The sequence below is a fragment of the Sus scrofa genome, chromosome 1 (assembly GCF_000003025.6).
Source record: "Sus scrofa isolate TJ Tabasco breed Duroc chromosome 1, Sscrofa11.1, whole genome shotgun sequence".
Lineage (NCBI taxonomy): Eukaryota > Metazoa > Chordata > Mammalia > Artiodactyla > Suidae > Sus > Sus scrofa.
In genome coordinates this window covers 128,928,318-128,947,299 of record NC_010443.5, presented here as the reverse complement: position 1 = coordinate 128,947,299, position 18,982 = coordinate 128,928,318, and the positions used below count along the sequence as shown (strand labels likewise).

The 18,982-nt window shown below is 39.9% G+C and overlaps 1 protein-coding gene across 4 annotated transcripts in view; it reads right to left on the bottom strand.

Moving 5' to 3' along the window:
* ZNF106 (zinc finger protein 106) overlaps positions 1–18,982 on the bottom strand; it is a 63,370-nt gene that overhangs the window by 10,035 nt on the left and 34,353 nt on the right. For 2 of the 4 annotated variants that reach the window (XM_021097187.1, XM_005659708.3), the window contains 11 exons: positions 14,443–16,626; positions 12,761–13,391; positions 11,505–11,574; positions 9,252–9,406; positions 9,107–9,167; positions 8,308–8,646; positions 5,510–6,287; positions 5,107–5,162; positions 3,094–3,239; positions 1,934–2,068; positions 198–314 (listed from right to left, as the gene is read on the bottom strand). In XM_021097187.1, coding sequence (XP_020952846.1) covers positions 198–314; positions 1,934–2,068; positions 3,094–3,239; positions 5,107–5,162; positions 5,510–6,287; positions 8,308–8,646; positions 9,107–9,167; positions 9,252–9,406; positions 11,505–11,574; positions 12,761–13,391; positions 14,443–16,304 — 4,350 coding nt within the window. In that variant the 5' untranslated portion in view covers positions 16,305–16,626. Of the gene's footprint in view, positions 1–197; positions 315–1,933; positions 2,069–3,093; positions 3,240–4,406; positions 4,571–5,106; positions 5,163–5,509; positions 6,288–8,307; positions 8,647–9,106; positions 9,168–9,251; positions 9,407–11,504; positions 11,575–12,760; positions 13,392–14,442; positions 16,627–18,982 lie in introns of those variants that run through there. The other 2 variants (XM_021097198.1, XM_013993122.2) reach the window with 2 other exon arrangements.

Here is an 18,982-nt window from a genome sequence, read left to right as displayed (position 1 = left end):
ACTTGGGCCTGAGCAGACAGAATGCAGCATCTTGTTTCACTTACAACAGAAGATAAGTTTTTGAGGAGTGGCTCATTCTGTTGCTTTCTCATACACATACAAAAACAGGAAAATGTCTGCATTCTACTTCTTCCCACACACACTCACACTATTTTCAAGAGGCATGGAAATTCGGCCTTCTCTCCTCAGTCACTAACCTTTATGTTAAAGGTGACTACAGTGCCATTTGCCAGTCCTGCGTAGAGAATTCGCCACCTACTGTGGAGGCAGAGAACGCGGTCTTCCAGCTGTAACTGCTCCAAACACTCTCGTGTCTGATAAAAGTACACAACACCTGATCAGCAGAGGTTAAAGGCAAATAAAATGTAAAAAAATCTTCCTGAAAACTGAGTGTGAAATTATTTTTATGAGGACAAAAATGTAGCATCTTCTGTTGTAAAAGATTAGATTTTTTTCTGCTTTGAAATATGTGGCCAAAGACACTCAAGCTGTTGGTAATATAGTAAACAAATATAAGTTCTAATAATGTTACCCATGTTTCTAATTTGGAATGTGCAAATTCTTCAAAGGGCCCTAAGAACTGGGTTTTAGCTTCTTAACTAGCCAAGATAAAGTTAAAGATGCACCTGATAGAGTATTCTTGGTTCTAGTCTCACAGACATAGAGAGCAGACTTGTGGTTGTCAAGGGTAAGGTGAAGGGAGAGGGAGGAACTGGGAGTTTGGGGTTAACAGATGCAAACTAATACATTTAGAATGGATAAGCGATGAGGTCCTGCTGTATAGCACAAGGAACTATATCCAATCTCTTGGGATATAACATGATAGAAGACAGTACGGGAAAAAGAATGTACATATACATATGTATGACTGGGTCACTATGCTGTACAACAAAAATTGGTACAACACTGTATGGAGCTCTCCTGTTGCACAACAGCTTAAGGATCCTGTGTTGTCACTCAGTGGCTTGGGTCACTGCTGTGGTGAGGGTTCAATCCTTGGCCCAGAAACTTCCACATGCCACAGACGAAAGGAAGGGAGGGAAAGAGGAAGGAATTGGTACAACACTGTAAATCAATGATACTTTAATTAAAAAAATTAAAATTTTCTTTATTTTTGCAAGGTTTTTTTTTTTTCTTTTCTTTTTTTAGGGCTGCACCTGCAGCATATGGAAGTTCCCAGGCTAGGGGTCGAAAAGGAGCTGCATCTGCCAACCTACAACACAGCCACAGAAATGGCAGATCCAAGCTGCACCTGCAACCTACACTACAGCTCACGGCAATGCTGGATCCTTAACCCACTGAGCAAGGCCAGGGATCAAACCTGCATCCTCATGGTACTAGTCAGTTTCATTACCACCAAGCCACAAAGGGAACTCCTCTTCCTTTACTTCGTGTTCCTATTATCACACATAATCAATCTATATATGCTGAAACCTTAATGATTTAGTATTATAAATATAAGTTCGGCATCAAATAATTAAGTCTTTTAAAGTTAAGTATTCATATTATTCACCTATGTGTTTTTATGCAAACAATTTTCTCTTATTTTTCCCAACACATTCAGAAAATTCTGTCTCAGAGGAAATATCTACATCTAGGGCTTCAGGTTTAAAACACTTAAACATTTCTTTTTCTATCTAGTATTAATTTTGGCATATGATGTGAAAATAAAAATCACGAGTAATATTTGTTGAAAAGATCAAGGGAGATACATCATTAATAGGAGTAAGTGAAAAGATAATGGTGGAGAGAGACAGAAAATGTGGTTTACATCTAAGCCTCATTTCTACCAAGGTTATACAAGTGTACTGAAATAGGCTGACAAGCAAGTAAGTGAGCAGACTGAAGCATCTGTCTGTGTCTCCACTCTATAGAGTAAATACAGTCAAAGCACTTCAAGATTATTACTTTCAATTTCTCTGGATCCACTCACCTTAACATTATAGCAGCGAATAGTGTGATCACTAGAACCAGTATAAAGGGTGGCACTCTTCCCAGAGGTCTGAGTAACCAAGAGGCAGTTCACTTTGGAGGTATGGCCCTCAAAGACACCAATGCACTTCCGACTCTAAAGTCAAGCACACATCAGATCATTACTTGTGGATACAGATGGATAACAACACACTTCCTCAAAAAAAAAAAAAAAAAAAGTGCTGAGCCAAATAGGCACTGTTGCATTGTTGTATCCTCAGAATCTAGGATAGTGCCTGGTATCAAAAGATGTTCAGTAAATACCTGTTTACTGAATGTCCCGCAAATAGTCACTATACCTGCAAATCTATGTTAGCTGAGCCACACCAAAAAAATATCTAGGGCAATTCACCATAAGACAAATCAGAATTTTAATTAATGCCTGGGGCGGAGTTTCCATCATGGCGAATCCGACTAGGAACCATGAGGTTGCAGGTTCGATCCCTGGCCTTGCTCAGTGGGTTAAGGATCCGGCATTGCCGTGAGCTGTGGTGTAGGTTGCAGACACAGCTCGGATCCCACATTGCTGTGCCTCTTGGCACAGCTCTTGCCAACGCAGGATCCTTAGCCCACTGAGCAAGGGCAGGGATGGAACCCGCAACCTCATGGTTCCTAGTCGGATTCGTTAACCACTGAGCCACAATGGGAACTCCAAAAATGCCTCTTCTTATACATCCCCAATATTCATTCTATTCCTCCTTTGCTATATAGCAGCTATATGACTGACCTTGGCACCAACTCCAGGGCTGGGACCTGACTATCCCCAAGCCTACTGTTATAATTCCATCTCCTTTTGCCAAGTAACTCTTCAGGAAGGAAAACACAGGACCATATTTTGGTGGTGGGAAAGCCATGAAACTCCAATGGCTCCTGACATCTATCTGTGAGCAGGAGGAGAACTCACTTTAGGAAGTAGTGATACCAGAGAAGGCAGAATGGAAAGAAAGAAAGAAATTAAGTCCCCAGTAACCCCACTGAATCACTGGATCAACTGTATCTAAAGTTAGTCTAAAGCCCATTCCATCTCTCAACAGCAAATAAATTTCTATTTAAGAGAGAGCAGGGTAGAGTTTCTGAAACCTGCAACTAAGCAAAAACATTCAAAGTGATCTATCAACTTACCACCAGATTATAAACACGGACAGTTTTATCTGCTGAACAGGTATACAGTAAATTTCCAAATATCTGAATTGCATTTACTGCAGCCTGGTGCCCCTCAAAGCTCCCTTCTGTGGGTTCATCATCCTCTCCTGGCTCTGAGGATATTTCTAAAAAACAAGAATATGTTTCAGAGATGCGTCTGCTTGTGTCTCAAAGATATAAAAAATTAAAACCATCTTGCCATTCTCAATGAAATTGGTGGATATACAGGGTATTATGCTAAGTGAAATATGTCAGACAAAGACAAATACTGCATGATCTCACTTATATGAGGAGTATAAAAAACAAAATAAACAAAGCAGAAATAGACTCACAGAAACAGATAACAAAGAGATGGTCACCATAGAGAGAGGTGGAGGTTTGGGCAAAATATGCCAAGGGGGTTTGGGCAAAATATATGATTTTCAGTTATATAATAAATAAATCACAGGGGTATGATACATAGTATAAGGAAGATAGTCAAAAATAAGTAATAACTTTGGGAGTTCCCACCGTGGCTCAGTGGCTAATGGAACTAACTAGCATCCACAAAGATGCAGGTTGGATCCCTGGTCTTGCTCAGTGGGTTAAGTATCCAGCATTGCCGTGAGCAGTGGAGGTCACAGAAGAGGCTTGGATCTCGTGTTGCTGTGGCTGTGGTATAGGTTGGCAGCTGAAGCTCCTATTTGACCCCTAGCCTAGGAACTTCCATATGCTGTGGGTGTGGCCTTGAAAAGGGAAGAGAGAAGTAGAGAGAGAGGGAGAGAGGGAGGGAAGGAGGAAGGGAAAGAAAGACAGTAAGGAAGAGAGAAAGAGAGGGAGGGAGGAAGGAAGGAAGAGTTCCTTCTCAACACAACCCTCCCCTCCCCAGAGCCAACCAAAGCTTAATGTAGTTCCCTTGGGAATTCCCATCGTGCCTCAGCAGTTAATGAGCCCCACTAGCATCCATGAGGATGCGGGTTCGATCCCTGGCCTTGCTCAGTGGGTTAAGGATCTGGCATTGCCATGAGCTGTGGTGTAGGTTGAAGATGTAGCTCGGATCCCAAGTTGCTTTGGCTATGGTGTAGGCTGGCAGGTCCAATTCAATCCCAACCCTGGGAACCTCCATATGCCATGGGTTTGGACATAAAAAGACAAAAAGACCAAAAAAAAAAAAAAAAAAAAAAACAAACTATATATATAGTTCCCTTGGTATTCAAGGGGGACTGGTTCTAGGATCCCCCACCCGCTCCCACATATCCAAATTCACAGATGTTCAAGTCTCTTATAAACAATGGCATAGTATTTGCATATAACCTACACACAGCCTCCTATTTACAACAGACCCTTGAACAACATGGTTTTTGAACTATACAGATATACTTACACACAAATTTTTTTTCCAACAAATGTGTATTACATGATCTGCAGTTAGTTGAATCCACAGAGGTGAAACCAAAGATACAGAAGGCCAACGATACTAATTAATTGAACAGATAAGAAAGATGGGAGTAAGAAACTTAAATGCCAGGATTTGAGGATTTAGGGATACCGTAACTGCTGGTCAAAGAAGAATGATTTGACCATCATTCTTGGTGATAAGCCCCAGTAACCACCCTCTATTCTATAAGCATATTTAAGTAGATTTGAACTCTAATTTTAATACTGACAAAACTTTTTTTTTCTGTCATTAATTTAAATAAAACGGAACAACCGGAGTTCCCGTCGTGGCGCAGTGGTTAACGAATCCGACTAGGAACCATGAGGTTGCGGGTTCGGTCCCTGCCCTTGCTCAGTGGGTTAACGATCCGGCGTTGCAGTGAGCTGTGGTGTAGGTCACAGACTCGGCTCGGATCCCGCGTTGCTGTGGCTCTAGTGTAGGCTGGAGACTACAGCTCCGATTAGACCCCTAGCCTGGGAACCTCCATATGCCGCAGGAGCGGCCCAAAGAAATAGCAAAAAGACAAAAAATAAATAAATAAATAAATAAATAAATAAAACGGAACAACCAAATACCTGAAGAGTTCTTTGATCCTTTCATGGAAGAGATCACAGTCTGAGTTTCTGCCACACTACAAAATAATAGCAAAAGTCTTCTTAGCATCTGTATGAACAGGACAGGGAGTAATACTTATACTTTCCCAACACGAAAGATTACTCTAACCGATTGACAAAATAGCAATATATGAGATCAGTTTTTCCATCTGTATGAAAGGCAATAAAAGTATAGTAAATATTTACAACACAAATGAGAAAGCAGAAAATCTCCATTGTTAGGGTTTAAGTCTTCCATATCCATAATCCCTACTGATTTTCTATATATGATTCTTTTAGAAATTCTGATTAATAACCAAAAGTCCATTTTTTTAAGACAAGAATGTTGAAAGCTGTTCCAACTGGACCAACACAATACCCTTACCTCACAGGGACGCCATCTTCATAGCGAGTGCCAATCTCACTGGTAGAGCTAACTTCATCACAACCAGAGCGAGAAGTTTCTAAGTTTCGCTCTGTGGGGTTCCAAATATCCTTTTTAGATGGGCTGTCTGGCTTCTCTTCTCCAGATTCAGAAGAATCAATGGCTACCACTTCTAACTGAGGATTAGGAATTTCTAGGACTTCCAGAGACGAATCACTATCTGGTTCATCCCTGACACTCTCCTGCTCTGGGCCAGTTCTGCTATCTTCCCAGGTAGAGGTTGTCACTTTCCCCCCTTTAGCGGACTTGGCAGTTTTTACTTTCCTTACAGGTTTAGCAGTAAATACATCCTGTTCAGTGTCACTGTTCTCAGGAACATGGGCAGCCCGTAGAGTTTTCTTCTTCCGAAGTTTCTTCTTTTTCTTGTTCCCCCTAGTTTCAGCTGATGTCAGAGTGGACTCTGCCTGGTGGTCTGGCTGGTCAGCTGGAGAGTGGGGCTCTTTCTCTAAAGGGGTTTCTGAAGCAAAGGATAATCTTGGAAAAGAACTGGTACAGGCTTCAGACCCACTGTTGCCTTTGGTTGGCTCTTCACCTTCTTTATTTATGCTAGGAAGACCAGCTGATTGGGAAGAGGGGGTGTTCCCTCTGTTTCTGATATTTCCTTGCTCCATGGAAAACTTCAGTTCTTGGCTAGGCTCATGGAATCTTTCTGTTAGCTCTGATAAGGACAATGCTGTAGTCATGACTGGATAAACTGGACAACTGTCACTGATCTCTCCTGAATTGAGAAGGAAAAAAAATTATTGCACCTTTTTTGTGTCTATTTATAGTCAGAAACTGCAATTATCACTGACTGAATTTCTACCAAATTATGACAGTTCAATATGTTAACTAAACCATGACTGTTAAAAGTTATCTCACCTCTGAGCGTCCCATAACGTACACAAATTTTTACTACAGTACTTATATACTTAGCCTTGCATTAATCTCGCAAATAACATGCATGTCTTATTCCTTACAAAAGCTCCTTTTATTGCCAGGGATTGTTTCTTTTGATCCTTTTGCTTTCTTGTTTGAAATGTCCACATATTTAACAATGTGTTGTATTCTTAGTAAACATTTACTTAAATATCTACTTAGCTGAATGCTTTCACCTTTATTCCTTATAAGTTTCATTGTGCATTTTACCTGTACATCATCCAATTTAGTTATATACTAGTAGTTTAAAAGTCTGCTAACTTAAAAATGTCTATTTTCAGAGTTCTTGCTGCGGTGCAGCAGGTTAAGGATCCAGCGTTGTCTCTGCAGTGGCGAGGAATCTGACCCCTATCCAGATGTAGTGGGTTAAGGATCCAGCATTGCTGCAGCTATGGCATAGGTTGCAGCTGCAGCATAGGTTGCAGCTGCAGCTTGGATTCAATCCCTGGCATGAGATTTGCCCTAAGTGGTGGGGGTGGAGTCTGTTTTCTTTCAGTTAGTTATTTCATGTCTAAGAATTTAAAATGATGAAATAATCACAGACATGTTCAAAGATATATATAACACTCAAAGAAAATTGTATAAATTATTGTATATCCAGATTATTTTGTAACTTCTGAAATATTATGCAACTAGTAAAATAATGTTTTAGATGGGTTCCTTTTATGACACCAGAAAAATGATGATAATTAAGTGGGAAAAAATGATTTGTCCTTTGTATAAAGTCTCCATGTAAACACATAACATTTATAATTTAGGAAAGACTGAAATATATAACAAAACTACATTTTTATAGTTTCACATTGTCAACAATGAACATCAATTACTTTTGTAATCAGAAAAGGAAATCTAATAAAAGTTATTTTTGAAAAAAAAAAACCACTAGTTTAAAAGAACACTAAATACTATCCGTATAAAAGTAACATAATTCAATGTGAAAGATAATATAAATTTGATATAGATATCAGTGATCAGTGTTGCAGCAGGTAGCAAAATCTAGGGTGATTCTTCAGACTTTTTTTTTTTTTTTTTTGCTTAAAAAAAAAAAATCACACAATGTAAGTTTGTTTGCTTTTTATTTAATTTTCAATACAGCACCATTGTGGTTATGCAAACTGCAGATAAAGATTTTAAGTAGCTTAGAAGTTATACTAATATGGTAACCAGGTAAGAATTATTTTATGAAAAGAGTAAAAACCCTAGCTATTTCTTAAAACCACCCAAGTTCCTATTAGATGATTCCAAAACCCAAAGCCTTTCACCATGGTCACCTGCACGCTTAGGCCTTTATTAATCTTGGTCTGTACTTGAAATGATAAAGACAGTTAAGTGTTGAGAAACTCAGAGGATGTATCTTATCTATAAAATTGACTGAACAGCTTCAACAACGTTTATTTCCCCCCCACAAAAAAAAAAAAAAAAAAAAAAAATCAGCACCAATCCTAATAAATGGAACCTGTCAGGTGCTAATCCAAAGTCAATTTAGTAATCTTACATTAGAGAAAATTAGAAAAAAGTTACTGATATTTAAATAATCCTCCTAAATAAGAAAACTTCAAGAAAAACTGTAATAACTTCAGGAGGTTTTCTGAGCCGCACCTACAGCATGCAGAAGTTCCTGGGCCAGGGCTGGAACCCACGCCACAGCAGTAACCAGAGCCACAGCAGTGACAACACCGGATCCTTAACCCACTGTGCCACCAGGTAACTCCAAGTAATAACTTTAGTTTTAATGGGCAAGTATGACATTACATCACTGATAGGAAATTGTCCAAGACCCACCATAGGGTTGCCCTTAACCTAGAGAAAAGTTTACATACTATTAGCTTGCAGTAATTCCTTGGACACATTGCAAGCAGAGCCTTGTGACACAGCATTAACATTCTCATCTTGTTCAGGAGACATGGGTTCTTGTTTAATCTGAACTGATGAGTCTGGAGCAGGAATACTGCCGTGGCCTTGGAAAGTAGATGCGATTACTTGGAGAGGGGCACCAGTGGACGATGGAGACACATGGGAAGATGGAGGCTCCAGGAAAACTGGGGAAAAAGGATTCGGCAGCAGTGGGGCATCAGCAGACGTTTGAGGTCTAACGTTCCTTTGTTCTCGAGTAAGGGTACAGGGAACCTGGTCTGGACGCTCAGAAGGTTCATAGGTTTCTAAAATGGCAAACACACATACGAATGCAAAAATGTTTGTCTGAAAATCAGCCATTCATTCCTGAACCAATTTGTATTTTTAAAGATTACAAGAGAATTTTAAAGACCCTCATAATTCTTCAAAATAGATTGTTATACAAGCTATACAACCACCAAGGATACCAACAGAACAGGCATTAGTATTCCCATTTTTCAGATTTTAAATGACATCCAGTGTCAAATCAGTACTAATGGAAGAGTCAAAATTTGAACCCAGGTCTTGGGATTCCTAACCCAAGACTCTTTCTCTAACATATCTCCATTACTAAGCACTTTGGGGCTGTATTATGTACAGAACTATGAAACCAAAGAGACATGAGAGAAATCATATTAACTTTTTCAGGACTATTTTAATTCCCCTCTACAGAGAACAAAAAATAACAAGTTACAGGGGGTCTGATCCATCAAATTCTCTGAATACCTTGTAGTCCCTGTAGAATCTGTATTCTATGGGTCCTCAGGGCACTCATCTCCATAGTTATCTAAAAATAAAGTTATTTTGTTAAGCATCTGAAATCCAACTTCAAGATGATCCAATTTTCATTAAACCTTCCATGTGCTGTTACCTGCTGCTTGAGCATAAGTAGCCTCTGAACTTCAACATAAGCGGTCTGAAGTGCTGCACGGGCTTGTAGAAGGTTGTTATCCAGGCACTGCAATGACTTGCTTAGCTCTTCCTCCCTTAAAGAAATATTCAGCAGCTGGTCAACCTGAGAACGTTCTGTCAAAAGAAACCATAAGGTTCAGTTTAATAATACAGCTCCTCAGAAGATGGGGCTACATTAATTATCTAGGATAAGCCTTTATTTTCTTTCCAGTAAGTCACTGGAAGGAGACTCATCAAATTTCACAAATCATGTAGTTAAGCCTGATGTGTCAGAGCTAGAAACCAAGCCTCACAGGTTCAAGTGTACTACCACATGGTACCATCTTACCAAATCACCATCTTTTACCATGACCCTTCCAAGCAAAATCTCTGCCCTAGGCAAATCAACTCTTGTAGGTTTCATTTCCAGTCTTCTTTCATCTGCTACCCTCTTTACTCAAGGCTTTTGCTTAGATTGGGCCCCAGACCTGAACTGCCTGCACTCTCTTCCCGATTCATATTTTTCTAGTCTGTTAATTTAAAATAGTTCTCTTTATTAGAGAAGACATCCTGAAGAAAATACAGTACATGCAGGAGATCCCTGAGTTCACTGTGGCTCAGCAGGTTGAGAAACTGACTAAAATACATGAGGATACGGGTTCACTCTCTGGCCTCGCTCAGTGGGTTAAGGATCTAGCACTGGCACAAGCTGCGGCATGGGTCACAGATGTGGCTTGGATCTGGTGTTGCTATGGTTGTGGCTTAGGGTGGCAGCTGCAGCTCTAATTTGACCCCTGGCCCAGGAACTTCCACATGCAGCAGGAGTGGCCCTAAAGAGAAGGGAAGAGAAGGGAAGAGAAGAGAAAGAAGGTAGGTAGGAAGGAAGAAGGAAAGAAAAAGGGAAAGGAAGGAAAGGAAAGGAGGAAAGAAATAGTTTATTCAAGTTAATTTTTATTTTTTTTAAGAGCCACACCAGGCTAGGGCTTGAATCAGAGCTGCAGCTTCCTGCCCACACCACAGCTCACAGCAATGCCAGTTCTTGAGCAAGGCCAGGGATTGAACCTGCATCCTCTTAGATACTAGTCAGATGCGTTTCTGCCGAGCCACGATGGAAACTCCCATTCAAGTTACTTTAAATAAAATGTTCTACCATGTCTATGCATTTGTCATCTTTGTCTCTTTCCCATTCAATATGCTAAGACCTTTCACCTAAAGTCCAGACCCATATATCCAAATGCCACCCTGATATTTCCAGGTAGGAGTCTCTAAAGTCCTTTAACCCAAGGGATCCAGAAGGTAACTCACCTTCTTCCTCTACCCTCAACCTGCAATTCTCATGGAGTTTCCTACCTCTACAAATAATGCCATCATCCTCACAATTGCCACAGCCATAAACTGGGGTCATCCTTGACTCCTACCTTAGCAATCACACCCAATCGCCCCAAGTTCACCCAATCTCTTCCTGCACTAGCCCTTACACTGAGGAAGGTTAGAGTCAGTGGAAAGCAAGAGTCGTAGAGCTTATCACTCAGGAAGTCACACTAATAATTTCTCTCCTTAACTCACATGAGAAAAGCAACCAAGACGCCTCAAAAATAGAAAGTGAGAGGGAGTTCCCATTGTGGCTCAATGGAAACGAATCTGGCTAGCATCTATGAGGACACAGGTTCAATCCCTGGCCTTGCTCAGAAGGTTAAGAATCTGGCATTGCCTTGAGCTGTGGTATAGGTCGAAGACTCAGCTTGGATCCCGTGTGGTTATGGCTGTGGAGTAGGCCAGCAGCTACAGCTCCATTTGGACCTCTGGCCTGGGAACCTCCATATGCCATGGGTGCAGTCCTAAAAAGACAAAACAAAAACAAAAACAAAACGAAAGTGAGAGAAATGGCTATAAATGACCAACAGAGACAAAATTTTTACTATATGTCCTATTCCTCTCCATCCCACCCAAAAGGCCTGGTGAGACATTCTGGCTTTATACTGAACTCAATTTGTCCAAAATATGTATTAACTTTAGCTTACAGGTCTAGGAGGCATCATGTATTTCTTCTCTAATTTCAGCTGGATATGGAAGAAAATCAAATTTTTTCTATGTCCTTAAGCAAGATAACAAAAATATGAAAAATAAATAAATAGGCGATCAGTGTTTGATAAACTACACTTGGTGTCAAGTTTTAAAAAGGCTGAATTGCTGTAAGAACAATTTCTTTTTGCCAGAATATTCTATACTCTACCTTTCTTTCCTTTAATTTTCCTTCTTTTGTTTTTTCTCTCAAGACTTGGGAGTTCAGGAGAAGACCCATCCTAAGAAGATAAAGAAAACTGAATATTAAACATGTAAAGGCCATTATTGGGGTTTATTTGGGTTTATTGGGAGGGAAGAATCAATTCTAAGATCATCATACATTATTCTTCATTACTGCTACCATCTCTAACAGGACAGTAGGGGTCTCATGCATATGGTATGAATTCAAATATTAGTTGAATGAATGGATCTGATTTAAAAAAAAAAATCCAAGGTAAATTACATTCCTGGCATCCTAGAGGTGGCAAAGCCCACAGGGCTTAGGCAAAGCATTTCACCTGGGTAAAAGCTAGTAATACATTACCTGATTTCATAATTTCTACATTAGAATTCAGCAAGAAGATCTTCAAAACAAAAAGCTCAACAGTCTCAGACTAGCCTCAAGGTAACAGCTTTGTCATAATCCAACAATGCCCACTACAGCATCTAGCTCAAAGAGGCAGAGAGGTGGGGAAGTTAAACCCAGGTTTAGAACCTATGCCTCTTACTTTGTTATACTGTCTTGGAATTAAAGGAAATGGCCCATTTTCTCACAGTGCCAAACTCCAGACCATAGTACCACCAGCAACTCTTTCTTTTTAGAAAGGGTTCCACAAAGAGTTAAGCGCAACATTAGAAACAGAGGCGCCAAAAGAGAAGTGTCAGTGAAGTAACGGACCGGGATGGGTAACTGAAGTACAAAAGATACCGAGTGACAGGGACTAAGACTATGCTCACACACACGTACTCTCATGGTATTAAAACCTCCTCGGGGATAAGCCTAGTAGTCCCGGGGGCTGACAAGCACACATGCCCAACCAATTCCACACTAGAGTTTCCTTCTTCAGTAGCAGTACAGAATGTATCATGAAAACAGATAAAGTTACAGCTGAAGATATGGCTTATTCCTTGGTCAGTTGATACAAAGAATCATTGGCTTAGAGACTAGTTTTAGAGATGACTTCATAGTTTCCTAGTACTGTACATTCCTATTCTATTACACCTAACTTAGTAGAGCTACTCAGTGAAAGAATCCAGGAGGATAAAAATATGAAAGTAAGAATAAGAACCTCAGAAATCTTCTATTCTGGAATAGGGAGAAGCACATCCCCAGATATCCAAGAAAGATTAAACAGTTAAGTCTTTCTTATTATGGCCAAGTCACCACATAAAATGTTCTACAAACAGCACAAGAATCATACTTACCCCAGTGGCTCTTCGTTTTTTTCTAATGCTCTGGCCATCATTTTGTTCAGCACCAGAGGTACAGCTACTATCTGTGGCTGCATCTGCCAAACTGGAGATTGCAAGGGCTGAGGATGCACTTGATGACAAAGAGTTTCCTTCTCCATTACTCTCCTGGGCATTGTGATTTTCTGAAGGTGATGTGGAGCTCTCCTGGCTGTGCAGGTCTTTCGCCAAATGCATCAAAGGAATCGTACGGTCAGATGATAACTGGGCACTATGTCGCCTTTGAGTAGCATCATATTCAGCCCTTTCATCTATTCTTAGGGAGGCAGCCAGAGGTGTGACTTCCTGCTTAAGGACCATGGTTGTTTTCTGACTCTGTGTAGACCTCAATGAGTTATCTGGTGAAAAAATCTGCTGGGGCTCATTTTCTTTGCCAGTACTTTCCTCACTGAAGAAGCTATACACAGAAGCCCTATCCATGATCACACTACTCTCCGAAAGGCTTCGTTTCCTTGCCAACCCAGGGGATGAAGAAATGGAAATATCTTCCCACTGGAATCCTTCTAGATTGGACAGATCAGGCTCCCCATCCAAATCCAAGTCTTCTTGTTCATTTTGAACCAGAGGCACCATTTCTATGCCAAACCTCAAGAAATAAAAAGAAAAAAAAATCATAAATCAGACATAGTTGGGAAAGGGGGAAACCACTTAATGTGCCCAATTCTGTTTGGCACTGAGGTTACAAATACAAACAAATAACATGGTTTCTGCCCTCAAGGAACAGTTTAGTAGGAGTTCCAAACATAAAGTATGTAATGCTATTATAAGTATTATAATGTAATGAGTTCTAAATTAAATATTTTTTGTGTACAACTATATACAAAGGGGGGAGTAAAACTGAAGATTTAATGTGGAGTTCTAAATCAACGATAATAAATGTGTAAGTTTTAACAGCAAATAGAAGACAAACAATAATGTTTAGTGAGCATTCACAAGCAGGAGACACCATGCTAAGAACTTTATAATCTCAAGGATACAAGTTATGGGAATAGAAAAGGGGGCATAATAATTATGTTATTTCAACAAGGATAGAAATTTAAGCCTGGATGGCTATACAACTGTAACACAGCAGGATGATTTTCAAGTAGCAAACCTATGGTAAAGGCTGCTTTACCATTCAGAAAAGTTTAGTGCCTCAACAAAAGATGAATAGCCAAACTACTACATAAGTACTTCAGAGAAAGTATTTTGTGATTATGAATATAATGTCCAGAGTAAATACAGAAAGATAAGCATCTACATGTTCTAAGTAAAATGCAATGGAAACACTTACACCTAAAAGTCGTACCACTGATTAAGATCTACAAATAGATACAGATTTACAGACATACTTTTTTATGCTGCGACTTTATGGCCCCATCACCAAAATGCCGGATTTCTGATGGTTTTTTCCTATGTCCCCACCTCATTTCTCAGAAGCAGGTATGCTTCTTTTTAACCTCAAGTCCTTGCTAGGAAACACTTTATTTCATTTGTTACAGAGTAGGAGTCACTCTTGGATATTTAAACCAGACATCTACAACGTATATTTTTTGCAAACATTTAATTAAATTTAACAAGTAGAATTCTCTTGACCAGAGTCAAAGGGCAAGTTTAAAAGAAAAAAAGAGAAATGGAAACTGAAAAGAAGCACACACCTGGGTAAGCCTTTGCCTAGTTCTTGCTTTTTCTTGGTTACTTGCTGAATGACCTGTTCCCAGTTGACATTTCTCCGAGATGCATTTAGAATCTGCCGAAGGGTTGGCTTGAGTCCAGATTCCTTCTCTGTCTCACTCTTTCGATGACCACTGATATTGCGAATGCGGCGAGCACTATTGAGGTTTGGCTCAGGAAGGTGTGCTCCAGTTTTGCTCTTTAAGCTAATGTGCCGGGTTAGATCTCTCTGGAGTGAGGCAGGAAAGCCAAGCTTACTTAGTTCAGGCAGGAGGGGACCTGAGGGCTGACCTACATCGCTTTTTTGAAGCTCGGCATCCAGGCTGGTACTCTCGAAGCCTTCTGTTTCATAAGATACATGAGGTTTAACAGGGTCATCAACCTGTGCCTCTGCTAGAGAGGTTTTCAAATCTAGCAGTAAGCCAGAGTGTGGGCTGGTTATAGATGTCATTTCCAACTCAGATTCTTTCTGGTCAACTGTTGAGTTACATGGAGAGGTGGATGGTCTTCTAGATGTTTTCAGGTTTTGGTCATCCCCCCTTTTCTCATCAGCAGCATGAGTACTGCAGGATAAAACTTCTGTAGTTACAGAATCCAAGGTTCCAATTTTTGTTCCATGCTTTTCTGTGTCAGATATCTCTCCATCGCTTTCATCTTCTGATGCGTGTACTTGAAACTCAATCTTCAAAGATCCTTTTTCAGACTCTTCTACATTCCTACTTGCTTTTGCATAATTCCTGGTGCTTTTAGAAGTGCTAAGAAGTGGATTCTGCAATGATTCGTGACACTGTAGCACCTCTTTGGCTTTTTGTAATGTATCACTTAAATTTTCATCAGGATCTCTTTGGATTCCTGATGTACTTTTATTCCCTTTTAAAACACGAGGACAAGAACCCTGCGATTTGGATATTGAAGAAGAACCCTGATTTTCTTCCACAATGGGTTTGTCCAGGGGATTTGAATGTTCTCCAGGAAAGGAAGAATTTGTTTTGGTGGTTTTGGAGGCATTCTTTGAATCTTGTTTTTGAGAAATTGATTTAGTGGCTGGAATTGGAAGGAGTGGGGATTTTAATGATGGTGTTTTATTTGATTTATGTTCTTGTTCAGGTTTTTCTGTAATGGGACTTTCCCTCACCACCTCATAGGAAGCAGTGCAGCTGGAAGTGGCTTTGCGACTAAGAGACCCGGTATGTTTTTTTTTGTGTGTTTTCAGCATTGAGGGATTATTTGTTTCATCAACTTGGGGGTCTTTTGTTCCTCCAGTTATGAGGCTAAAATCAAAGAGAGGCTTCTCTATCACTTCTGACTTGTTACCAGTGACTTCTTTCATTCCTGATTGTAAATCCAAAGTCTTCTGGGAAGGGTAAGGAGTCCAGCGATGGAGCTTTTCCCTTGCTACACTGCCATTCTTCCCACCAATTTTGGAAGCTGTATTATCTGTTTGTTTAGTGGTTTGGCTTTCCAGCTGCTCAAAACTGAAGTCAAGTAAGCCTTCTGAAGGAAACCTATCACTTGTAAATCCTTCAGAAGGACCTCTGTATGTGGCAACTGTACCAACCTTGTCATTTTCTTGCCGCTGCCAACTGTATCTCCCTTGACTGTATTTGCCTGACTTAGATTTCTTATTCCATAACATAGTCATGTCCTCCATTTGACAGTTAGAATTTCTGTTTCTGCTTGGTTGAAATTTGTCTCCGGGGCCACTGTAATTCCAACTATTTGCACTACGTCCATTGGATTTCCAGTTTCCGTTACTGCTGTTCATATGCCAACTGGAAAAGCCACCTGTTCCTTCAGAATGCCAACTGGAATTCCTTCCTGCACCATTATGATTCCAATCTACCATTCCACTACTCGAATGCCAACCACCTCCAGAATTACTATGGTTGTGAAACCAGGTTGAGGAGCTTCCTGCAACACCCTTATGCCACCCGGAACATCCTCTTGGTCCACCACTATTCCTCAAAGAATGTGGGAAGCTGTTTTTTCTAGTATTATTAAAGCCATCTTTCTCCCATTTCCAGTCCCGCTGAGGAGGTCCACGGTGATGCCACGATGGCTGACTGAAGTTCTCTCTGTCTTGGTAAGGGACTCGGTCTTCTCGTCTCCTTTGGGGTCGCCTGTCATCAGAGTTTATTTCTTGGCTGCTATTGGAAGGTTCATCTTGTCTGAAAGAAAAACAGTCTTTCATTAGTGATTTAAAGGCGTTCTTATGGTCCCTTTAAAGGCATAACCCGCCAAATTTACCCTTCTGCTTCTCTCCTCTGTTACTTAGAATATGTAATAGAGTCTATTTTTATTTGAAATAGTGGTAACTTTCATATCTTTAAATGATATAAACTTATATTTCACAACTTACTGATTTAGAAATTAATATCTTATGTCTCCTATCACCCAAGAAATATTTAAAACTTGACACATTTATACTATCCTCCCTCTCCTGCTTCTGTTTTTCTTGGCATATTCTGGGATTTTGTTCCTATCATGCAATTCTTATTTTGATATTATACAACTTTCTGAAAATAAGAACAAGTACATTTTGTAGCTATGGCTAGCTATCACAGTTAACACAATTTTTAATTTCAGGTGGTCTTAATACCATGATTCCTTCAGTAGTTAGTTCCTTCTGAAAAACCCAGTTTCTTAAACTATTTTAAATGGTAAGATTTTACTTTGGAAAATCACTTTCATTAATACTTTATCAAGTACACATTCAATGACTGTTAGTAATAGAAGAACTTTTAAGCGTAGTTTCTGTTCCTGAAGAGCTTACAGCCTTAGCTACGGAAATAAGACCACAAACAAGAGTAAAATAGCACTTGTCAGTAAGTAGCACCCATAATAAGTGCTATAAGGAGCTCCATGAGCTACAAGTTTTTATAAAGAAGTCACAGATAGGAGTTCCTGTCATAGCGCAGTGGTTAACGAATTCAACTAGGAACCATGAGGTTGCGGGTTCCATCCATGGCCTTGCTCAGTGGGTTAAGGAGCCAGCGTTGCTGTGAGCTGTGGTGTAAGTCTCAGACGCAGCTCGGATCCCACGTTGCTGTGGCTCTGGCTACAGCTCTGATTCGACCCCTAGCCTGGGAACCTCCATATGCCACGGGAAGCAGCCCTAGAAAAGACAAAAAAAAAAAAAAAAAAAGTCACAGATATATGAACTATTCATATTAGACAAGGAGCCCACAGAAATGTGAACGAATTTAAGCAAATAACACAAGAATAAGTGCAAAAACTTTTGTGTGTGTGTGTGTCCTTCTAGGGACGCACCTGTGGCATATGGAGGTTCCCAGGCTAGGGGTCGAATCAGAGCTGTAGCCGCCAGCCTACACCACAGCCACAGCAACGCCAGATCCAAGCCACATCATGGCAATGCCACTGCTCACTGAGTGAGGCCAGGGATTGAACCTTCGTCCTCATGGATGCAGGTCAGATTAGTTTCCAATGAGCCACGATGGGAGCTCCTCTTTGTTTTGTTTTGTTTTTTTTTTTTGGAAAAAACATTTTTCTCTACAAAATGCCTATGGTATGCCTAGCTCTGTGCTTAGCATGTGGTAGGTGCTCAAAAAATTGAATAATACTAGTTAAAAGTTATTAAGTGCCTACTGTAAGATTATCTTGCTTAATTTCCACAACCCTGTGACAAGTATTCTTATCATTCCTACTTTTTTAGATAAGAAAACTGAGATTTATATAGGTTAAGTAACTTGCTGAGAAGAAAACAGCCAGTAACTGTTATTGCAGATTTGAAACTAGGCAGTCTGACTCTAGAGACTACACTCTTAACCCCTTGGCCTTGAGAGGATGAAAAATCTCAAAGTTTCTGCAACTGGGTTTTCTCCTCTGATCTTGACTTAAATCTTAAACTCAGTACTGACTAACTGGCTTCAAAAGTTTCTAATGTCTGTAAGATTTTGGATATAAATTGGAATTTCTTCCTTTTTCACAACATAGAATTAAAAGTTAATTTACCTAAAAGTTCGAAAATGCACTTGCATTATGAATTACAACCATTTCTAAATAGGAGACCCTAAGATCCCAAGTGACAAGTGTTACTACAGACAGTTGCAAGATTTTTATATCACCATCAACCAAAGTGCTTTTTTCTTGTTTCTAAGCAGTATGAAACTTTTAAAATCTAAAGGGATTACTGACTTGGCTCTACTAATGTGATCCAGATACATGAGGAGAATTAGGCCATAAATGAGTCACAAAGTAAAATTCCTAGATCATCATGCATTGGCTAGGTTGGGGAGGTGGGGTGGGGGGAACAAAAGCATGCAGCTAATAAATCCACAGCCCAGAAAGAACAATCTAATTAAAAACTTCAAGAAGGAAAAAAGAAAAAACCTCACAAAGAAATCAGTAAGTGATTTTATAAATAGGTCACCAAAGAGGCATGTTAAAATAATCAAAGAATAGTAACTATGATATGAGTGTCTAATGTACTGAGAAGCTCTTTCACTCTCTGACTTAATGTTTAATCATTTACACAGATAAGCTAATAATGGCACAAGAGTGTAG